We start from the raw sequence: 21,272 nt of genomic DNA on the forward strand, positions 1-21,272 counted from the left end.
AGGGGAGTGGGAAGCGGGCGCCCGTGCGTGCGCACATTTGGAGAGCGTTGCGGCCATGATGACACCATCTGCTGACAATTATGAGCACTCCCCACGGTAACCTGGGCCGCTTGAAGAAGACAAAGACCTTGGCGCTGGCGATGCACACACATATCCCATCACACAGTGGTAGATTATCTGGGTTTGTGAGAAGACAAGTGTGTATGTGGCTCATAGAACAGTGAATAGTTGTGTCTCGAACAATACTCTCACTCTTCCTTCTTCTTGTACACGGGCCTCCGCCTTTGTTTTGGCTATGGATGTAATGGCCGCAAGAGCAGACCCATCACACAGTCAAAGTGCAGAAGACACTGCACAACATTATTTCGTCATTCTCCATCACTAAACTGCAAGGATAACATTAAGTGTAATGGTAATGTTCTGCTGGACTGCGTGAACCATGTGCACTGCGCTTTCTAGCAGGTCTGCACCAGAGACACAGGCATGCTGTGCCTTCTCTAAGATCCTGGTACAGGCCTCCCAGAGATTTCTAGACCCCCCACTCGGATCTGAGAACTCCAGTAGCGGCAATTTCAGCTGCATATAGTTCCCCCCATTCATTTAGTTTAGCATTTTTTATTGTGGGTATTTGTAACAGCACATCTTGCATACAAAAAGCAACACAGTGCTATACACCAGAATCACATGCGTTACAAGAAGATGGGTATGTGATTTTTCGAATTTTTTGTTTTTCTATTGGTCTTTGGAGCTTATGTAACGTGAACCTAGCTGGGTAGCAATAGCTTCCGTGTCTCTCTGCGAATCAGTCACTGTTGTTTGTATATTGCCCCCCTGGTCCTGGGCCTTTTTTGTTCATGCTCCAAACCCTCCACTGAGACTGCTCTCACCCATGCACCAACTCCGTCACACCTGTCCGCCACCTTTAACTCATCCTCTAGCCTCATTCCTTTCCGCAGCCTTTGACATTGAGAATCATCCATCCCTCGATAAACTCTCCCTCCAGGGTTTCAAGGATACCCTACTGGACTGCCTGTCCCCCCTAACTGTCAAACTGCCCCTACTCTATCTCATAACACTCGATCACCTCCTCTCTACAATGCTTCCCTTGGGTGTGCCCCAAAGATCATGTCTAAGCCTACTCCAAACTCCTCTCCTCTTCACTGACCATACTGTGACCCTCCCCTTCCCGTTGTCCACCTCCACTATCTCTGAATGATTAACCAATTGCTTCACTGCCATCCGCTACTGGATGTCATTGCACTGCCTCACGCTAAACTCTTCAAAGGTGGCAGTTATCTTTTATCCCATCTCCAACTCCTACCGCACTCTTTCTTCTCCCAGATTGAACCCCTGAACTCCTCACTCCCTCAGCCATGGCCCAGAACCTCGGGGTTCTCCCTTACAGTAACATTAAACTCTTCAAGTTTATCATGGCTACTGTTACCACAACCATGCTCAACCGTCGAAGGACCCACCTCTCCACTCTGAGGCTTGCACAGTAATCCAGTTGCTGAGCACACATCCTGGTTTCCACTCTCAACAAGGTCTCATTCTAGTCTCACTCTTCATGATCTCAACCCTACACACTCTCTTACTTGCCCTTCTCCATTGGAATCCTCTCCCTGCAGTCATCAAACCCATCTCGTTGATTTAACTTTTGAAAACAAGGCCAAACCCCCCCATCTCCTAGTGACAGACTGGACCCGCCCAACCCCCACCTCCTAAAATCAACTAACCACCATACCTGCATCCCTTGCACTGTGCCCTCTAGACTACTCCATCTCAATTATAAATACGGGCCTATTGCTTGAGTGTTGCAAGATGAACAACTCTGTGGATCCCCTATGTTTTTAACGAAAATATTGAGAGAAATAATTGAAAAAATTGAGAAATTGATTGAAGAATAGACAACCATCCTTCTCGTTTCTTGTTCGGATCCAAAGAACCAAATGCTCTGACTCCAGGTAGTCTTGTTGTACTCTTGGGTCAGGTCATTTTATAGGCTATAAAATGACCTGACCCAAGAGTACAACAAGACTACCTGGAGTCAGAGCATTTGGTTCTTTGGATCCCCAATATGAACAACTCTGTGGATCCCCTATGTTTTTAACGAAAATATTGAGAGAAATAATTGAAAAAATTGAGAAATTGATTGAAGAATAGACAACCATCCTTCTCGTTTCTTGTTCTTAACATTAACACCCGCTTAATAAAGAAAACCAATTAAAATGATGTTTCTGTTCATCTAGCAAGCGGCAAACACCTGATCCACTATGATCAAATAAGTGTTTTTTAGCACGGCACAGTGCAGTCACACATGCTTATAAGGTTACTTGGAGACATGTTGCTCTTCCAAAACGTATACTTCAACAAAAAACTGTGTGTTTAAGTGTGAACATCAAACTGGGTAACCCACAGTAGGCAACCCCGAAACGGTCCTGATTGTTATATAAAGCTTTAAACGCTGTCACTACAAAGAATGGCTGCATTTGCTTCTTTCATTTAAATAAAGCAGAAAATGACCTCTGCTCCGATCGGCATCACCTTTTTCTGTTCTGTCATGCTGAATACTAAAGCTGCACACATGACACCCAAGACGGTTTTGCAATTTACTCTTGCTTTCATCTTTCACAAAGTTGTGCTCTTCACGGCAACCCCTCCTGCCATGTTTAATTTCTGCTGAGTAGCAAGAAGTGAGGCAAAGACATTCCCAGAGCAGCTGATGTACTGGGAAATCACTTGAAAGGCAAAGAATTCTGATTTCTACTGAAACATGGCTTGAATTTACTTTTGGAAACAAATTAGCCCATGCAAAGTACTTCAAAAGAAGCTCTCTCTCTGTTGCCATTTGTCAATTACCAAGAACCATTTTCCAAGCATATCCCAGTGTACAGAAACTGACAAGAGCTATTACAAGCCTTCAGAAAGCAAATGAGAAGAAAAATGCATTTTGTGAAATGAACAAGAGAAAAAAATGAACCAGTGTAAACCTGCTTTTGCAAAGCAGTGAAATGACATTTTGAAAACTAAATGTGAAATAATACTGTAGCTCGCACCGAAACACAACTGTACATTTGGGAAGAGGGGCTGCAAAGACATATGCATATTGTGCTCTGGGGTTTGGGGGGAGTTTTGGAGGGGGGTGCATAACCTCAGTGCAATCTATGAGAGTCACAAAAGTGATCTTGCTTCCATTCATATTGAAAATTGGTGCATCTCATGTCAGACAGAAAGTGAAATTAATTGTATTATAACATTTTGCTGTATATTATCACCACACTGGTGATTGCTGCCCTAAATTTGATTTCTTTGATTTTGCATTTGAATTTAAAAATAAATAAATATTTTCATTATTACACACGGGCCTGGTTCATGGTCCATTGCGACAAGTGGTGTTTGTGAAGGGGGGTGTGAGACGGTTGGGTGCCTTCTCAAAGCAGAATCTGAAATTAATTAAGTTAAAAGCCTATTTATTGTGCGCCATATCTCTTGCCAGTGGAAGGAGTCCTGGCCTGGTGTGTGCCGTGTCTTAAATCCGTTACAGGTTCTAGATAATGACAAGCAATTTGCCAACTGCACTTCTGTGTGCCGCACTGTCACATTAGCAGATTGTAGAGAGAACAGGTGGACGGACCGCGGAAAGCACCAAAAGCAAACTTTGGGTGTAGTGTTGCTTGCTGGAATGACTACAGATTGGAATGCGCTGGCATGGGTCTCCAAATATGGTTGTAGAAATGACCATCTTTCATGTTTACAGCACACAGCAAGCTGCATTGACTGAAGACTGCATAGAGGTCATGATGTGTGTCTATCACCTTGAAAGAAGACTTGGCTAAGGCAGGTTTAGAAATTGAGAAATGCTGGGAGCTATTTAGCTCGTGCTTGTAGCACAGACTAGTCTGGTTAACTTGACACCAACAGCTACCAGCATCTACTTTTGGTTACCCAAGGCAAATGATGCTGAACAAACATATGTGACATTAAATCTGTGTGTTTGGGACAATCTGTAAATAAGCTTGTTGACACATCTACATGACATACAAAGCATTATGGTGTCATGCATAATGAACCAACTGTTAAGTTTGCATCATAAATCGAAGATAGATTTAGCAAAAAGCTATGCATTAGCTCCTCATTCCCCAGTGGTAGCTCCTTCTCACTGTTTAATGCTGAATACATAGGAATTGCTTTTCGCTCCTCCTCATCCAATCTTAATTTCGATCCTTGAAGAGGTGAAGGTACTGGAGAGTACAAGAAACTCCAGTAATTTTGACCACTGCAAAAGGTGGAAGTCGAAGCCTTGGATGGTCTATGAAGGTGGTACAAGTTCCATACCCAAATTCCCCAAGGTTATGAACCTTTAGGAATAACCTGGATGAGAACTAGAAGTGGCAAATGGGGTAGAAACAGCGGAAAGACCACATTCCAGAACAACCATGTTACGTAATATTCCTTCCAGGAACATGGAATGTTAGACCGCTAAGGAAGTCGGGGTAGTCCTCGGGCATAAGAAGACAATTTATTTTCCCTTAACCTGTGCTGCAAGAGTAGGCAGAGAATCTCTACTACCAGCATGAATAAAGTATGCCATACACAAGCCATGTGTCTAGCTGCATAGATTGAGGGTATGCAAAGGCACCTTGGAGGTGAGCACTTGTGAGAGAGCAGGCATTCTCTTAATGGTGGTAGGTGATTGCCACGAGGGGACTGAGGCGGAAGCAAGATACTGGATTACATTCATGTGCAATTCTGCATTATTCTGTTTCACGCAATTCTGACACCCATCCACCCCAGCATGGCGTTATCCCATGTCTAAGGCCACATTACTCATTTGCCAGGTGCTGATGAAACTCTAGGATGCTAACTCCGTACTGCTGTCAGTGACAGTGTCATGACTGTCCGAGGGGGGGGGGAAATGAAGGTGATCTAGTGTCTGTGATCCCCTCCTGTGTCATACCTGCTATGTTTGGCACAGCCCTCCTTAGCAAAATACTTTCAAAAGTGCATTCTCTGGCCAGTGTTCTCATATTGCCATTTCAGAACTCCAACTTCCAAAGTGCACCTGGGAAAAGCCAGACCATAGTCTGGAGAACAGAATCAAAAACAGCCATGTCTTTGATTTCCAGACTACACAGAAATGAGACATCCACTTGACCTGACAACCCCAGACAGGCCCTAGGCACATGGGCAGCCAGCAGAAAACAAATTGGGAGTGAGGAGAGACTGCAGCAGGACAAGGGAGATAACACAAACCCTAACCGAACTGAGTGAGGAACCTGAGCCCCTGGGCTTCTACCACACCAGAGACTGTTTCCATAACCCTGCAGGAAAAGGGGGAGAGGTTTAGAGGGGTTCTTAAAGCCTCTAACCTGCTAAACATAGTCTCTTTGGAAAAGAAAGGCACATATTGGTTTGTGCTGCAGCCAATGGAAGGGGGAGGGGCAACAAGAACCAGAAGAACCACAGAGATAGAAGGAAAACTATAGTGTGGGTTTTTGGGTGACGGTAGAGGCAGATCAAGAAACCAGGTGGAGGAAGTATGGTGCAGAGGATTGGGAACACTGGATAATCAATCATTGTGCAAGGTGAGGTATTTGTGAAGGAGAGTGGTGCAAGTTTGTTAGACTGAAGCAGCTAACAAGCATGTGATTGAGAAGGTGAGGGTAGTAGTGATGGAAGAGTGGGAGATAGGAGTAGGGGAGTGAGGGTATTACATAGAGTGAGTTAGAGTGGGTGTTGGGAGAGAGTACGGGTAGTAGGTGGGGTTGTAGGAGTGGGTTGCAAGAAGAAGGGTGCATGAGAGAAGTATGGGGGAGTGAGAATAGTTAGGGTGACTGTAATGGGAGAGTGAGCAGGGCATCATATCCCTGAGAATGGGGTGAGAAGAAGGGCGTAGTAAGAGATGAGAAGACATTTAGAGAGATGAAAAAGGGGTGCAGTGAGTAGTGTGGGGAGAGTGACAGTAGTGTGAATAGGTGAGAGCAGCATTAGTGTAGAGAGGAGAGAACAGTAGTGGTGTGGAGAGGTGAGAAGAAGAGAGAGTAGTGGAAAGATTGGAGGGTGGAGGTAAAAAGTACAGATAAAAAGAGAGAGGGGGGGAGGAACATTGGACGGATAGAGAAGGTGTAAAGGAGCAGGTGGACGTGTAATCCCTAGCTCCCGCCCCCTCACCTCCATGATACTGGAACAGTAGGAGAAGAGCCCTATGTGGAAAACCAGGTATCATCCCAATATCACATTGAGTGTATGAGAGACGATATGCACTCAGACAACCGTATTGAATGTACCATTGCACTGATAGGGTGGTAAGCTGTCTGCACACGTCTTTGGACATCATAGAGCTATAAGTGAAATCTGACAAACGCAGTGTGACGTCATAGAGGAAGACTCACTGAAATGATATGCAAATACTCAAAGAATAAAGACTTAACTGAAGTAACATGTAATTGAATATGAAGAAATTGTATATGAAAAAAAGAAGATAAAGCAACCTGCTGACTAATAAATGTATATACACAGAAATGCAAGGTAGATGAGACATATATAAGGTTGCTGTAGAGGAAAACATAACATGGCTAGAGCGACCATGGTGGAAAGATGGACGCCGGACTCGTATTAAAACCAATCAAGCTACCTTGGACACAGACCGGGCAGCAGAGTCATGAGACGCTGGAAAAATAGATTTGTGTGAGGAATATAGAGGAGTCTAGTGGCCTGGGATCAAGGATGCTACTTCAAGGAATAATTGCAAGGCACAAGCGGAGTCGAAAGGATAAGCCATGTATGCATGGCATATTTCTCTTAGATTAAGCAAAAGAGAAAAACATCTGCAAGAGCCAGGTATTAGACAATTCAAGATGCAGAAAACCTATGTAAGATGGAGTGAGCAAGTCTCTAGAGGCCAAGAAGGGTAATGACACCCAATTCAATTGAATTAAATAGCTGTAAATAGAAGGTCAAGATGGATAGATTTGTGGTCGCCTCACACGTGATTAAGAAGTTGAAAACAAGGGCTATTGATTAAGGCCAAACGAAGATAATGGTGTGCCTACACTCCCTTCAATGTCCCAGAAGAATAGGAGGGAGGAGGAGGAGATGAGGTAGAGCGGGAGAGCGACATAGGGACAGGAACATGCAAGTGTGGAAGGATTAGACCCAGTGAGGCATGATTGCATGGAAGGAATGCCCCATCGTTTGGGGAAAATAGAGCAGGGACGACCTAGATTGTTCCCAGAGTTTAGTTAGATAAAGAGGGTGCTATCTGGATGTGATGGCCTAAAGGCAAAGACCTTAGACGGTATGGGTTACCAATCTCTAGATACCATCCTGGGGTTGGAGGATGCCTGTGCTAGGAAGGAGACTGCCTGTACTAGACGAGAGAGGGAGGGACGTCCCCCAGCAGGCGCTCCCTTTTTTTCTAACCCAGTGCGTTACATTGACCAATTTGCACATTCTCACCTTAAGGTTTTATTTGAAAATCCAAAATTAAACTTCAAAACCCTTGAAGTTTCCTGGAATCTCTGCTATTGATTAAGGACATCTGTGACATGTCTGATCCTCACCTGGAAGCTGCAATGGTGGTGTCCAGGAGTACCAGCACAGCCGTCTCTGGGGTGGCATAGGCAGCCTTAAGCTAATCTACAGTTTAACGTCCGTTCCTCTGTTTCATGGATCGGGGGCATCAGCTTTCTATCGACATTGGCAGAAGAGTCTCAAGGAGCTTCAGGGGAACATTGTAGAGGAGTTTGCGGCAAAAAGTCAGAAGGGACCCATTGAAGCTTCAGCACACTCTAGAGCTCATGTCTCACCACTCAACTGTTCCCACAGTGGTACCGCATTACCATGTTTGGGTGCACTATTTTGTCCCCATGTATTTTTACCATGAGTAAGCCATTTTACCACAAATGTGACCAAAGAAGGTAAATCCTTGTGTTCTTAAACAATTCCTTTTTGTGTTGTGTCCTTTGGCTGTCTTTATCCCTGGTTAAGTAGGAATTGGCTGCATAGGGTAATGCACTTTTGTGGACTTCTTGCAAAAAACCCATAAGGTCAGTGTGTGAGGAACTTGATAGAACTGGGTAGAATGGCGGTCTGGCCTCAACACACAATTCGCCACAGTTATGTAATAGTTCTTTACCAGGTGATGGGGCTACTTGCTGTCCAGGATTGAATGACCAGACAATGTTTGAATGCTGCACGTCTTTCCATTGGTGGGTTGTGGCTATGTGAGCACCAAATTTGAGATAATCTGAGAACATGTGGGGCCAGCCATATTTCAGTTAATCACCGGAGAGACAAATCCAAGGATGAAGATCCCCGAGAGGATTGCTTCAGCAACTTGCATTGGCCAAACTAATCTAGCGTCCAGACAATCTCTGCCTCTTCTTCTAAAAGGGAGACACACTGGGAAGAGGGCATCCTCACTGCATGGTTCTCATCTGGTTCTGAAACTTTACAGGCCCACCTGCTGTATGAGTGGGATATAGTCACGCCATGCTGGTGCTACCTTCTGTTCAAAATGGGTAGACTACTACAGCCAGAGTTCACCAGTCCTGCCTCCTGGTGCATGCTGATCCTTGGCAGGGTCTGCAACTGCATCTTTCATTTGCTGCATCCCCACAGAGATCTTAATTTTTTGGAATCCTGAAGTCCAGACTGGTGGTACATTCAAGGATCCAGGAACCGGATAGCGGAACCTCCACATTGCCAGGCTCAACCCAAATACCGAAAGTGACCCCCTGCACCTGCGACCCGATCTGCAGCAACCAATACAGTGGACAGTAAGGTTGGTGGTTTCTGAATTTTGAGTTCAAAGGGCTGGGGTGCATATCTGTTGTGGTCCATCCCTAGTCCCAGTTGTTCTCTCTGTCCTTAAAGTCCCACTTGCAGCTACTTTGGTATGCCTTTTGGTGGTGTCACCAGAGTATGGGCATCCTTCCCAGTGTCTCCCTGATACATAGGAATAAGTAGCTGACCTCTCCCTTTAAGAGAAACTTGTTGTCACTGTTTTATAAACTCTTGAAGTGATTTTAGGACTACTGATTGTGCCAAGACCCTTTTTACGCTATAAGACTGCAAGTACTATTAGAATGTAACTCATCTTCTACGCGCAAACACACTATACATAGACAAACTGAGAACAGAGTCCCTCACATATGACTACTTAAAATACCTCCCTACAAACGTCAAACGACAGAACTTTACATCTCTACAACCATCCCCATGGCCAATGCTACTAGCACCCTCGGTATCGAAGACTCCTATCGGGACACAATTGCCTTTATGCCCTGGACACAGAATACCTAGAAACACACCTGCACACAGTAACCATGTACTTCCAAACTGCACGCACCAACACAACAGCCACCTGATATAGCATTCTCCCTCTCTTTTCACTAACTTAATCCGAGCAAAACCCACCCCTTTAGAGATAACAGAGCTACCCAGAGACCTTGTAAATAGTAGCTGTGCGTGGTATATATCACAGTAATATAGCATACTGCAAATGTGGCCACTATTGACAAACAGCAAGGGTTTGGGATCTTTAGAAAGAGAACTCTCCTCCATTAAGAATTAAGGGGCACTGATTTTGTTAGATCTCTCAGCAACTTTTGACACCAGCGATCGTCTCGGCTCAAAGACCTCTGCAGAGTCACTCCTTTTCTACCTGCTCACCTTCATTCCGTAGTGATATCTTCTATGGTTGCGGGCTCAACTTCTGTAATGGCCGGTATTTGGCTCAGTCTCTTCACCTGTTTTATCATTTACAGGTCCTACAGAACACTGCTGCCAGGCTGGCGACTAGGGCCTCTTTTTGGGCTTCTGGTCCCCCTATTCTGGCCTCACTTCATTGGCTTCCTGTGGAAAAACAGGTGGAATTTAAAGCACTCTGCATGGTGCACCAGGCCTTTTATGGCTCTGGCCTTGTGTTCTTGCAGGAACAATGTCCCCTTTATGTCCCCCATGGCTCCCTGCGCACAGCATCTCTTCATCTGGTTCAGATTCCCTGTTTTGACCGGTCCAGAACAGGTGGTGCTGCTGCGGCCGCTAGGCTTTGGAAATCCCTTCCGTTGGCCTTGCATGTCACACAGGATCACTTGCTGTTTCACGGCACCTGGAACACTTTTCTATTCTATACATCCTTTTTATGTTATCCCTATGATGTTTCCTTCCTTGTCTATCTATCAGTAGTGCCATGATGCCCTCGTTGGTGAAGATGTGCTTTACAAATAAATAAATAGATAAATAACATGAGGGGTCAGTAGGACAACCTAAACCATTGCACCATGCCATTCATTCATAAAGGACTAACAATGCCTGTCACACAATTCCGCAGAGAGGCAGGTGTATTGACAGACAGACTTGCCTAGACTCAGATTGTCACTCTACACCCCTTGTGATAATAGGAGTACCTAATAGTATGGGAATAGTCACAGAGTCCTATATGTACGACACTGGTGCAGGCCCAAGAATGCAAGAGTTCATGTTTAATTCAAAGGGGTCTTCCCCAGGAAGCACAACCAGAACATAAGAGGAGTTTCAGTGTCCACAAAATACCAGAATGAATGAGGATGCAACGCTTTGACCAGGCAATTGAGAGCTCTCACCTTGAACATTTTAGAAGGGGATTTAGTTCTGAGAAGGATTCAGTACCCACTGTCTCTAGGCACGCTACTACTCTAATACTTTAATACCATTTTAGAAGCATGTAAAAACACATGTATAGTTTTCCAGTGCCCCTGAACCACTTTGCTGATTTGTTCTGAAACATCTGCGTATCTGGAGAAATTATTAATTCAGATAATTTCAGAAAAATATAGGACATCCTTTTTTTGGACAGAGCACCACCAGAAGCCAGGACACGTGCAGACTTCAAATCCGCTGCTGCAAAAAGGAAAGGACCAGAAAACAAGTCTTCTCTGCCTGCACCCCAAGACTATGGAACCTCCTCCCCATCAGCATGAGACTTGCCCCCGTGCTCCTACAATTCAGAAAATGACTCAACACCCACCTCTCCAATGAGTCTCTCCTCCTCAACACCTTGGCCATCACGTTGCCCCACACCACCTGACTCGCTACTCACCATCTGCCTCTCCTCCCCACAACCCTGTACAGTTGTACCCCTCTGTATCCCACCCCTGTTGTATATCAGTTCTATTGTTACCTCTGAAAAGCAAACTGTTATGCATGTGTACTGTTGTACACCCCTGTAAACCACTCCGTTGTGTATTTGTATTCTTCCATACCACTGTAAAGCGCTTTGATGTTTCTTGAAGCTAGGTCCGTGCTCAATAAATACCATATTAAACACCTTCCAACTTCACTGATGCTGCTGTGTCAGTCACAATTTCACATTCCCAGTTCAAGGTGGAAGGAAAGCCTCCTTAACACACCCAACATAGTAAAGTAAATATTCAATTTCTAAACTCTGGCCAATGCCTTTCTTAGTCTTCACTGGCTCCTGACTAAAAAGGTTGACAAGAGTTACAATTACTGCCTGACTTCTACATAATTAAACCCTTTCTACCCTCCAAATTGCCTGTCTGTACTTCTTTCGGTAATCGGCTAGTGGTTCCTAGTTTTCAATTTACCTAACTATCTAGTGAGAAATTCTTTGCTGTACCGGCTACCTTGTGGGTCTTTGAATTAGTCTTAACTGAGACAGATGCAGAGATGTCCCTACAACTGCAATAGTTTGTGTTTTTATAAAACAACGAAATAGGAAAAATAAAAAAATGATTGGCAGAGTTTGAAAGAAGACCTGTGTGGATCGGATTACCTCACGCACTGCACCATCCTTGTACTGTTTTCTGATTGTCCAGTACACTACTAGTCAGATATACCAAAACCAGTATAAGACTAGACTAAGATACTGCCCCATAACCAACAATACTCATAATTATTTCTTGAAGAAACACAGCAAAAAAGACATTAATACAGCAGCTACATTGACTAAACAGGAAGCTATCATATTGTGTAAATGTATTAACGTGAAGCTATGTGCTACGCTGCCCTCCTCTCCACATGCTGATTATTTTAAAGACACATTTTGAATGTACAAAATCATGAGCAACCACAAACGGAAAAGAAGAAGTAACATAAAGCGACAAAATAAGCTATATCACATACTAATACAAAACTTTAATTTTTAACATAGCAATTCAACTTACTTTGGGCATAAAACTACAACTTGGTAATGTGGATAGAATAGAGTAGGTGTTCCAAATCAGTTTTTTTGATTTGTTTTAAACACTGAGATACATAGATGGAGAAGCAACACAAAGGGAAAGGGGGTACTGGCCACACCAAAGAGTCAGTGCAAATAGGGGCTTACATGGCCAAATGTCCACATTTCAAGATATTCATCGTTGAGGAGTTTCCTATTTTCAGATCTGTACTTATAATGGTCGAGACTCCCCAGATGTCACCTGATGCCAAACATGTTACGTCTGTGATGACAGTTGCAACACATCTGGAAAAAGGAGAGGTCAGCCATGACACTTAATACATTATGGCTATGACATTACCAGTCAATCATTGACCTCGAACAAAGACAGCCAGCACAAAAGGTTCTTCCTGGAATCAAAGAATTGCAATTCCCATTGAACCAATGAACATGGCAACCATAAACACACCTAACAGAGTAAAGTAAATAATGCCATCAGAAAGCACTTGCACATTTTAACCTAAGATTATCTGATAAGATTAAACTGCAGAACGAAACGTTCAAAGGTAACATAGGCAACCTTTCTTACAATGTACTACTGTTTGTCACACAGACCATGTGGGGAATGTATCGCAAAGGGTGGGGGTGTCAAATAAACATAACCGTACACTATACATACATGAAGGCAGACAATCGACTATAGGATACTATGCTATTATTGCTGAAAAATGCCCACTTTCATTTTCCTGATGTCCTGTTTTATAACACCTGTGCACCTTTCAATTAACAATCAATCCCAAATGTTGTTGGCTATCATGGGCATGGCCTCCAATATTTTGGTATGCGGGGCCTGGTGGGCTCCAACGCGAATGGATGAAGATGTGTGCTGCCTGTGTGATGAACATCATTTAACCCCTTCCCTTTGCAAGTTAACCCTAGCACTTCCTTTCCAGAAAAGCAATGATATTGCAGGTTTCTGATCTTGGGCAAACACCATATATTCTGAGCTTGTGTGGCTTATAGGACTTAGCTGCCTGGTACACATCATTAATTTATATTTAGAAATATAGCAAACGGCATTGTATGATCTTAAAATTAACAAAACGGCAAACATTATCTATACTGCTGCCTCCATCAACCCTATTGCTTTGAACCATTTTGCCATTCTTTTCAAACCTGACCTGTGTCCCACCAAAGCTAAATCAGAACTCCAATTTCTTCATCCCAGTCTACCTTGTAACACTCTTATTCTTCCCTCTTCCCAACACTTGACTTTCTTTGCTATAGTTCACAATCAGATTATTTAATCCATCCAAATTAGGAGTGGCACATTAGGATACAGAATACGTGAATTCAGAAACTCTTCTCTTCAGAACAATGTGAAACAAACATATATTAAAGTTTGCATCCATGCAGCGATTAAAATGTTTCTGAAATACAACTCACCGAAAAGCCTTATTCAGAGTTTCATAGTTAAAGTGTTCTGGAGCCAAACCTATCACCACAGCATTAGGATCCTGAGTAGCTATGCCTGAAAAAAAGAAGAATGTCCAATTCAAAAAAATGTAAGTAGTTGAAACTTGTGTCCTGCAATATTTATGTATGCATGCATGTATGAATGGTATGTGTTAGGCAGAATCCTGTGCAGTGCCCTTAGGGACCACTACACACAATTAAGACTACAGGTGGTAGTACAATTTCACCTTTGGTACAAGCCTGTGCTAGACAGAAAAAGTGGTAGCAATGGCTGAGCAGCCAGACTTATCTCAAGAGCAAATGAGCAGTAGTAGAGATTACACAAAGGACTACAATTACTGTGACTCAAGCAAACACTGACTCAAGGTTTCTGGTTAAAAAGTAAAAGTACATTTATCTGTTCACAAAACACTTCACTTCTATTAAATTAAAACCACACTTCAAATATACCACACACAACCAATTCCCAGTGTGCAGTACAATTCAAGGTAAGTACCTTTGGATTTGACAGACCAGTGTTGTGAAACAAAGACGTTACCGTGGGTTAATACACGCTCATTTTTGACAATAATGACAGTTCGGTCTTACCAAAGAAAGGCGTACCCGCGGAAAGAAATGTTACCATAGTCAAACACACTTAGCACATGAATTAACACAAGAGAATAGGGGATAGAAATCATAGGCAATACTTTTGTCAAGACAGCTAAAATCCGAGGACACTTTCTAAAACGTAGATAAAAGTCAATAGGCCTGCGCCAGTGTCAAATGGGACAGGGTCCTGTTGTCGAGGATCACAAGGTTAAAACAGTTCACGATTCAAGATTGCCAGGAGTACTTGGATATTGTCACAAGGGAAGCAAAAAGTTGTAAGAGGGAAGGAAGACAAGGGCAAGCCTTGGGCGAGGAGAAAGGGTTCACCCCAATTCCTCGAAGTACCTTATTCGTTTGAAGAAAAGCTGGTGCTACAGCAGTTGTTCCTGGTAGTTCCTGCAGCCTCACGGTTCCTGGAGCTTCAGTCGCGGGGACAAGAAGGAGGACGTCTGGAGCGATCTGCTCTACCCAGGGATGAGGCCAGCAGCAGCGATGCAACTGTGAATAAAAGGTGCGCTCCTTTAAAACAGGAGAGGTTCTTCAGATGGCTACCCGGACCAATAAAGCTGTGTGCAGCAATTTCGAGCAAGAAGAGGATCCTCTGGCTGTGGAAGGTGAGCTGGTTGATCCCACTAGGCTCAAGGGAACAAGACTCCGGACTGGATCTTCTCTTGTCGTTGAAGAGTACATAGCTCAGGCCTGCAGCAGGGCTTCACCGGGACTTGGGAGTTGCGGCAACGTCTTCTTCTCAGCTTCTCTTCGGTTCTTTGCAGTTCCAGTGGCAACTCTGACCTCCAGCGCAAGAGTCATGCCATTTATGGCAAAATCCCCCATTCACACAGCCTGGCTGGGTGTCCGGACATTTCATCAACAACAATTGGTCGACAGGACATTTGGTCGACGTAATTTCGTTGAAAACCAAATGGTCGATTTTTTTAAAAATGTATATATTTATTTTTAAAGTTGTAGTTTAGGGAAAAAAAGGTTTTTTTAGAAAAAAAGGGGGTTGGGGGGACCCCCCCCCCCAAAAAAAGGGTAAAAATAAAAAAAAAAATCGAACATTTGGTTTTCGACGAAATTGGTTCGACCATTTGTCCAGTCGACCAATTTTTTTCGATGAAATGTCTGGTAACCGCCTGGCTGTCAATCACTCAGCAGGGGGGTTGTCTGGCCCAGACAACCACCTCAGCCAATTGACACAAAGTGTGACTTGGGTCTCCAAGGAGACCCTGTGCAGGGAGTGACTAAATCCCTCCCTCACATTCAGCCCACAGACACCCAGACGACAAAGGAGGGCTTCTAGACAGAAGCCCGCCAAAGGTCGGCGAACAAAGAAGGCAAACCTGGTTTGCCACGCAAAGTAAAACACAAGAAGGATTTTAACAAAAAAAATGGTGATAAAACCCGACCGGAGCCAAAGTAAAAAGTATTTGATCAAGCAGGTTTAAGTTCGAGGCTAATACAATAGCCTAAAACAGTACCACGTTTATATAGTATAATCGTGGTAGAAAGGTTAGGGTAGATACTACTGCCACCAGCCAAGTCTTAGTGTTAAGAGAGCAAAATAAAGCTCATAGAGGCACAGACAAAAAGGGGAGGGAACTAACCCTTTCCAATACTCCATGTAAGATGGGGTGTACCGGGTCTATAGTTTAAAGTGACTATATAAAGTTAATGGCAACTTTACATGTTTCTGGGGGACAGTAGTCAGCCCTAGAAAAATGGAGTCAGTGCGAAGTCTCAAAGACAACCCTGTGTCACTGCACTGAAGGTGCTGTGTAACACACAACAAGTGGGGCTCATGGAGTGGTGTAGCTCCAGAGCCCAAGACCACACAAACAGTAGAAATACACATGGCAAAACACATGTAAGAGTGGGAAAAAGGCTCACACTCTTACCAGGTGGAAAAAATAAACTCCAGAAATCCAGCAAAGCTGCTCAGGGACTCACTAAGTGAGGGAAATTAGCCCTAAATGAGAATTCTCCCTAACACTATGTATCCAGCACACACTGAACTAGGAAGCAGCAGAACACTGCACTTGCATGCCTTGCCCAAGCCACTTGACCACTAGTATTGTTGAGTACTATTTATATTGTATTCCACCCTGTATTCGAATGTCCCTTCTGAAATGTTTGCATGCACGAATTGCACTGTCCATGGCTGCCCTCTTGAGGTATTTCAGAAAAGGGTAGTGTGAACCAGAGAACGCTATCGGGAATCATTATTCGAAAGCCGGTTCCTTGGACTCTTCAAGCTAAGAGGAGTCGCGTCCATTCACCTGTCCGATAAGAATTCCACCTGTCTGAATATTTTTTGAACAGCGGAGAAAGAATGTTGACTCAAGACTATGCTGCCAACAGGGTTGAAGTAGAATAATGAAGACACAACACAACACTGAATGATGAAAAGTGTAACACTGAACTGTCCAAGACACTAAAGAAGCAGTTCAAGCTTTGGGAAAATGCTTCAATGTTAGAGGAGTTGAAAATACACAACATCGCTTTGGGCTAAGTGTCCTGAAGAAAGCCCAGAGGGGCTGATGAAAATCTAAACTGAAAAGAATTACGTTTACCTCTGTGTTGGAAACACACATTTTGTCGACTGATTGTTATAGTGTATTCGATCAAACTATTATTAGAAAACTTTGTGTATTCAATCACCTTGCTACTAACAGCATCAATATTATTCTTCAAGAGATACCATTTAAATATAGAGTGTGTATTTATATTGATTGTTTTTTATCCATGTGTTTTTTCTATCATGAGATTATGAATACAATGAGTTTTAAACAAATTGATTAAGGTTTGATCAAGCAAACGGGAGATAAGAGTCTCCAGTTGGTTGTAGGCTGATACTACCCTACTATATAGTGTGGAAGGGCGGGGTTGCCTGTGCAAAATTGTTACTTTTATAGGAGTGCTCTCTAAGGTAGCAGCAGTGCAGCATGCAAATCCCAAGGATCTGAAAGTCAATCCTTGGCAGTCTGCTATTCAAGTCTCTTGGTAAACTTGGTCGTAAGGGTGCAGGAGGGTGGCTTGGCTCTGTAGTGTCTCCAAGTTGGATGTTCACTGAGAACCAAGGAACCAGTATCCTACTGGGACCTGTAAGTAGATAGCAAAAAAAGCTATCCTTCTGGCCAAGACCTGGCGTTGTACAATGAAGATCTTACATCACACCAGTGAATAGATCAAAATATTGCAAATGAGACCCCCAATGTCCACAGTGCAACTTGCTGGCTGAATTGCTGGATGCCAGATCCAGGGAGGCATGGGATTAGATTGATTTTGTAAATATGTCTCATTATGATATGATATGACATTTATAACGCGCATATACACAAGTGTTTCAATTAGTATTGATAATTAGAAAAAGTATTGTTGATATATGTATATTTAAACGTCATAAGCTTGAATCCAAGAATGCAGCTGCCAAGGAAAAAAAGCATTAAGAGGAGATTGAAAAATGAACATATCCATATGGGAGTTTTTTAAATGGCCTTTTGACGCAGAGACTCTGTGCTGAGAGAGGAAGAAAACCAGGATGGGGCTTGGTTGGTGAGGCCAACTGTGTTCATATGGTGGCTTGAAAGAAGGAGACGGACACCTAACGTACATGTTGAATGATATTTATTTAAATAATAAGGACCTATCTTTCCCTATTTCTAGAGGAGTATACCTGCCTATGTAAATAACAAAGTGCTTGTCAGTCATCAGGAAGTCACAAAGGAATATGTCCACCATCCAAAGCTTGTTATAACTGACCGTACCACTATTTGAACTAACTTAAAATAGACTAAGAGAATATTCCCGCTCTCCCAGTTTGTCTGACGGAAAAAGACTCTTCTTTATTCCAAATTTCTCTTCAATATGAAATCTTTAAATAATTTCTTGCCACCTTCTGGTTTAGTTCTTGTAACTCTTTCACAATCTTCTGTTTCATCTCCTCTTTCAGCCATTCTTTATATCACTCTTTCCTATACTTTGACCCAGGCATGCATGTCTTCTTTGACCCAGGCTTCCTCGGGTGGGATATACTTTCTTGTGGCTTGAATCTCGCCATCTTCTGGGGTTTTTCTACTTCATTAACCTTTTCATTATCTGGCTCACTTGTATTCAGTTCACATTCAATTTCATGAAATACCTTCTCTAGTTTGTTCCACTCTATCTCTGGGGTCCTTTCCCCTCTTCGCAGGGTTATTGGGCACAAGTCTTAATGCTTTCTCCTTCAGGCTTATTCGTTATTCTCTTTATCGCCATAGCAGAGTTCAATTTAAATTAATTTAGGTTTAGTAACTCATTAATTCCACTAGGACGAGTTTCTATCACTTTCCAGCGAAGCCGGGCCCCCATGAAGGCACACCTAAAAGGCCAGTGTTTCCTGTCTGGGCCATACCCAGCACTCTACATCCGCCTGGAGCATATCCTGCCAGCATTAGACCACATCACCTGGTATGCACCTTAGAGGATGCCACTGCAGAGATGAGCCCTGCTGACCCCCTATTCACTTGCAGGAGCATCAGCTCCCTTTAAAAATGGCTGCTGCCACCCCTGCTATATCCACTGAAGCCTAGCTCCATCGCGACCCGCCTCCAAAGTCGGGGGATTGCCCCACTGATAGTCATATTGCCTGTGATGCGGCAGGCAAAACCGGCCCCCTACAAAGGCCCACCTCCAAGGCCAGTGCTTCCTGTCTGGGCCTGTCCGGGAATAGCCAGACCCACGCTGCTTTATTTCATGTTCCTTCATCTTACAACCGATACACACATCTGTTTTGTTCATCTATCTGCAGCACAGAAAAACCTGCATTACCGAGGTCTTCATGGCGGTCGACTCATCCCTACAAGGTTTAAATCTAGACATTGTGTCTGCCAGTCTCTTCCGGCCAAACCTACAAGCTGCTCCACTTGCCCCGAATATTTGCTGTGCGCATCCTTTTCAGCTTCCTCCATCGCAAGGTAAGCCTAAGCATGGGACCCCTGCCTGCGCGCATTAGCCATGCAAAGTAGCGAATGCCACTGCTCTATATTACCATTGTTGATGCGAATAACCTACCCACCCGAAAACCTCCTGCTTCCTCCCACATTTGAGCCAACCTGCATCATTCCACCTTCCCCTCTCCAATTATGTTTGGTAGCCACCCGGTTAAAGGAGTGCCACCGGTGGTGCTCCAGGAGCCGGGGTGCCACCCCACCAATGCCCTCTACCACACCATGACTGCCGCCACTCCGCCCACTCCAATCCACACTGTCCTTGAAATGAAACAATCAGCTGCTTACAGCACACAGCATGATGTCTTTACTTTCTGCCCCTCACCCAGAATACTCCCAGTAGCACGAAGCAGCATTGCCCCTCTCCTTGCAGCTGCTACCGCTCACAGAGCCCTTGCACCAACTCATGGCTCAGCCCACGCCGCCGAGCCAGTCAATAAGTCTGCTACAAACACTCACCCATCAGCCTCTCCTGCGCTACTAACCGGCATTGCCCCAACTGCTTCCTACAGCCTGCACGGCCTCTGCCCATAAGTACTTGCATGCAGTTTATTGAAGCAGGCCACCCAAAGTGGCCTTTACTCATCTCCATGCTTGTGCCCAATACCATTGCCTCACCTAGTGAATGTTAAATACCCATCCCTCACTAACCGCCCCACCCATTTCCCCCCTGACCCCACTGGTTACGGCATCCTACACAATCAACTACCTGTCACGACCTACCTCAGAATGTGCCTATCACCTGTCAACACGCATTCAGACACCTCCCTATCATCCTACAGCTCTCCCACCAACTACTCTATGGCGCAACACTAATCTCAGATACCACACATCCACGAGCCTGATCTGCGCACAAACCAAAGCCTCCCTGCAACTAGTGAACCCCCACAGTTACTCTGCCCAGTACCACAGCCACCCCCCTCTGTTCTGAGCACACTCCACCCCTCCGCTGCACCTAATCAGTGCCAGATCCATGGGGGCCCATGCTCCAAACATCCTAGACCTCATTGTCACTGAAAACCTCATAATCCTGGCCATCACTGAAACCTGGGTCATCCCATCTTCTGACCCCTCCCTCGCTATTGCCTACCCCCAGGTTACACACTACTCCCTTGTGACAGACCCCTTAGACAAGTGGGCGGGGTTGCCTTCATTAACAGGGAAGACATCTCTGTGTGCTCCATCACCACCACCTAACTCCCCCACTGTGAACCCTCTCAGCCAAACTCACATGCTTGCAATTCAACTATCACTCTCCATCTCATCTACGAAATGCCAGAACCTAGTGCAACATTCGAAAGCAACCTTACCCAACTCACCACCAACCTTAAACCTTCTACCCAACTCGTTATCCTGGGTGACACCAACCGAGCCTTGAAGGATGCCTCGGATGCAGATGCACTAGCCCTTGTCAAATCCACCACTGCCCTGGGCTTTACCCAAAGAATCCTCAAGCTCACACACATACATGGCCGGATACTAGACGGGCTCCTGGATCATAACTGTGATAGATCCTTCACTGCCAATCTAGCCTGCCCATGGTTCGACCAATACATAATTTCCTTCTCCAGCCCCACACCAAACAAAAGAGCTAATATAGCACCCCATTACCTCCCACCCTCAACCACAGCTCTCACAACCTCACCAGTACCCGCCTCATCCCTCTGCTCAATCTCCCCCTCCTCCTCCTCTCCACGACACCTCTGCCCTTATTAACCATTACAACTCACTATTAGAAAATGCAGTTGACTCTCTAGCCCTTCTCAAAGCTGATAGATCTAATAACTCTAGTCATCGCAACACTTGCATCACCACTGACCTTCATGCTATCGGCACTAACAAGAGGGCAACGGAAGCTGCCTGGCAGAAAGACCCTACAACTACCAATAAAACTCACTTCACTAACATATCTCTCCAATACAAACATGCTATATACTCCACTAAAGCATCCTCCCACAACAAAAAAAAAGTGTAGGTTTACACACAGACCCAGAGAACTCTTTGAAATCCTCTGTGAACCTGAAACCCCTGCTGCCCCCCGTTCCTCTATG

General features: G+C 44.4%; 1 protein-coding gene across 3 annotated transcripts in view; it reads right to left on the reverse strand.

Moving 5' to 3' along the window:
• Window positions 1-21,272, reverse strand: part of HDHD2 (haloacid dehalogenase like hydrolase domain containing 2) — a 274,118-nt gene that overhangs the window by 85,876 nt on the left and 166,970 nt on the right. For all 3 annotated transcript variants that reach the window (XM_069626935.1, XM_069626934.1, XM_069626933.1), the window contains one exon: window positions 13,613-13,697. In XM_069626935.1, the coding sequence (XP_069483036.1) occupies window positions 13,613-13,697 (85 nt within the window). The remainder of the gene's footprint in view (window positions 1-13,612; window positions 13,698-21,272) is intronic.

The sequence above is a fragment of the Ambystoma mexicanum genome, chromosome 6p (assembly GCF_040938575.1).
Source record: "Ambystoma mexicanum isolate Mex_15411 chromosome 6p, UKY_AmexF1_1, whole genome shotgun sequence".
In the NCBI taxonomy this organism is placed as follows: Eukaryota; Metazoa; Chordata; class Amphibia; order Caudata; family Ambystomatidae; genus Ambystoma; species Ambystoma mexicanum.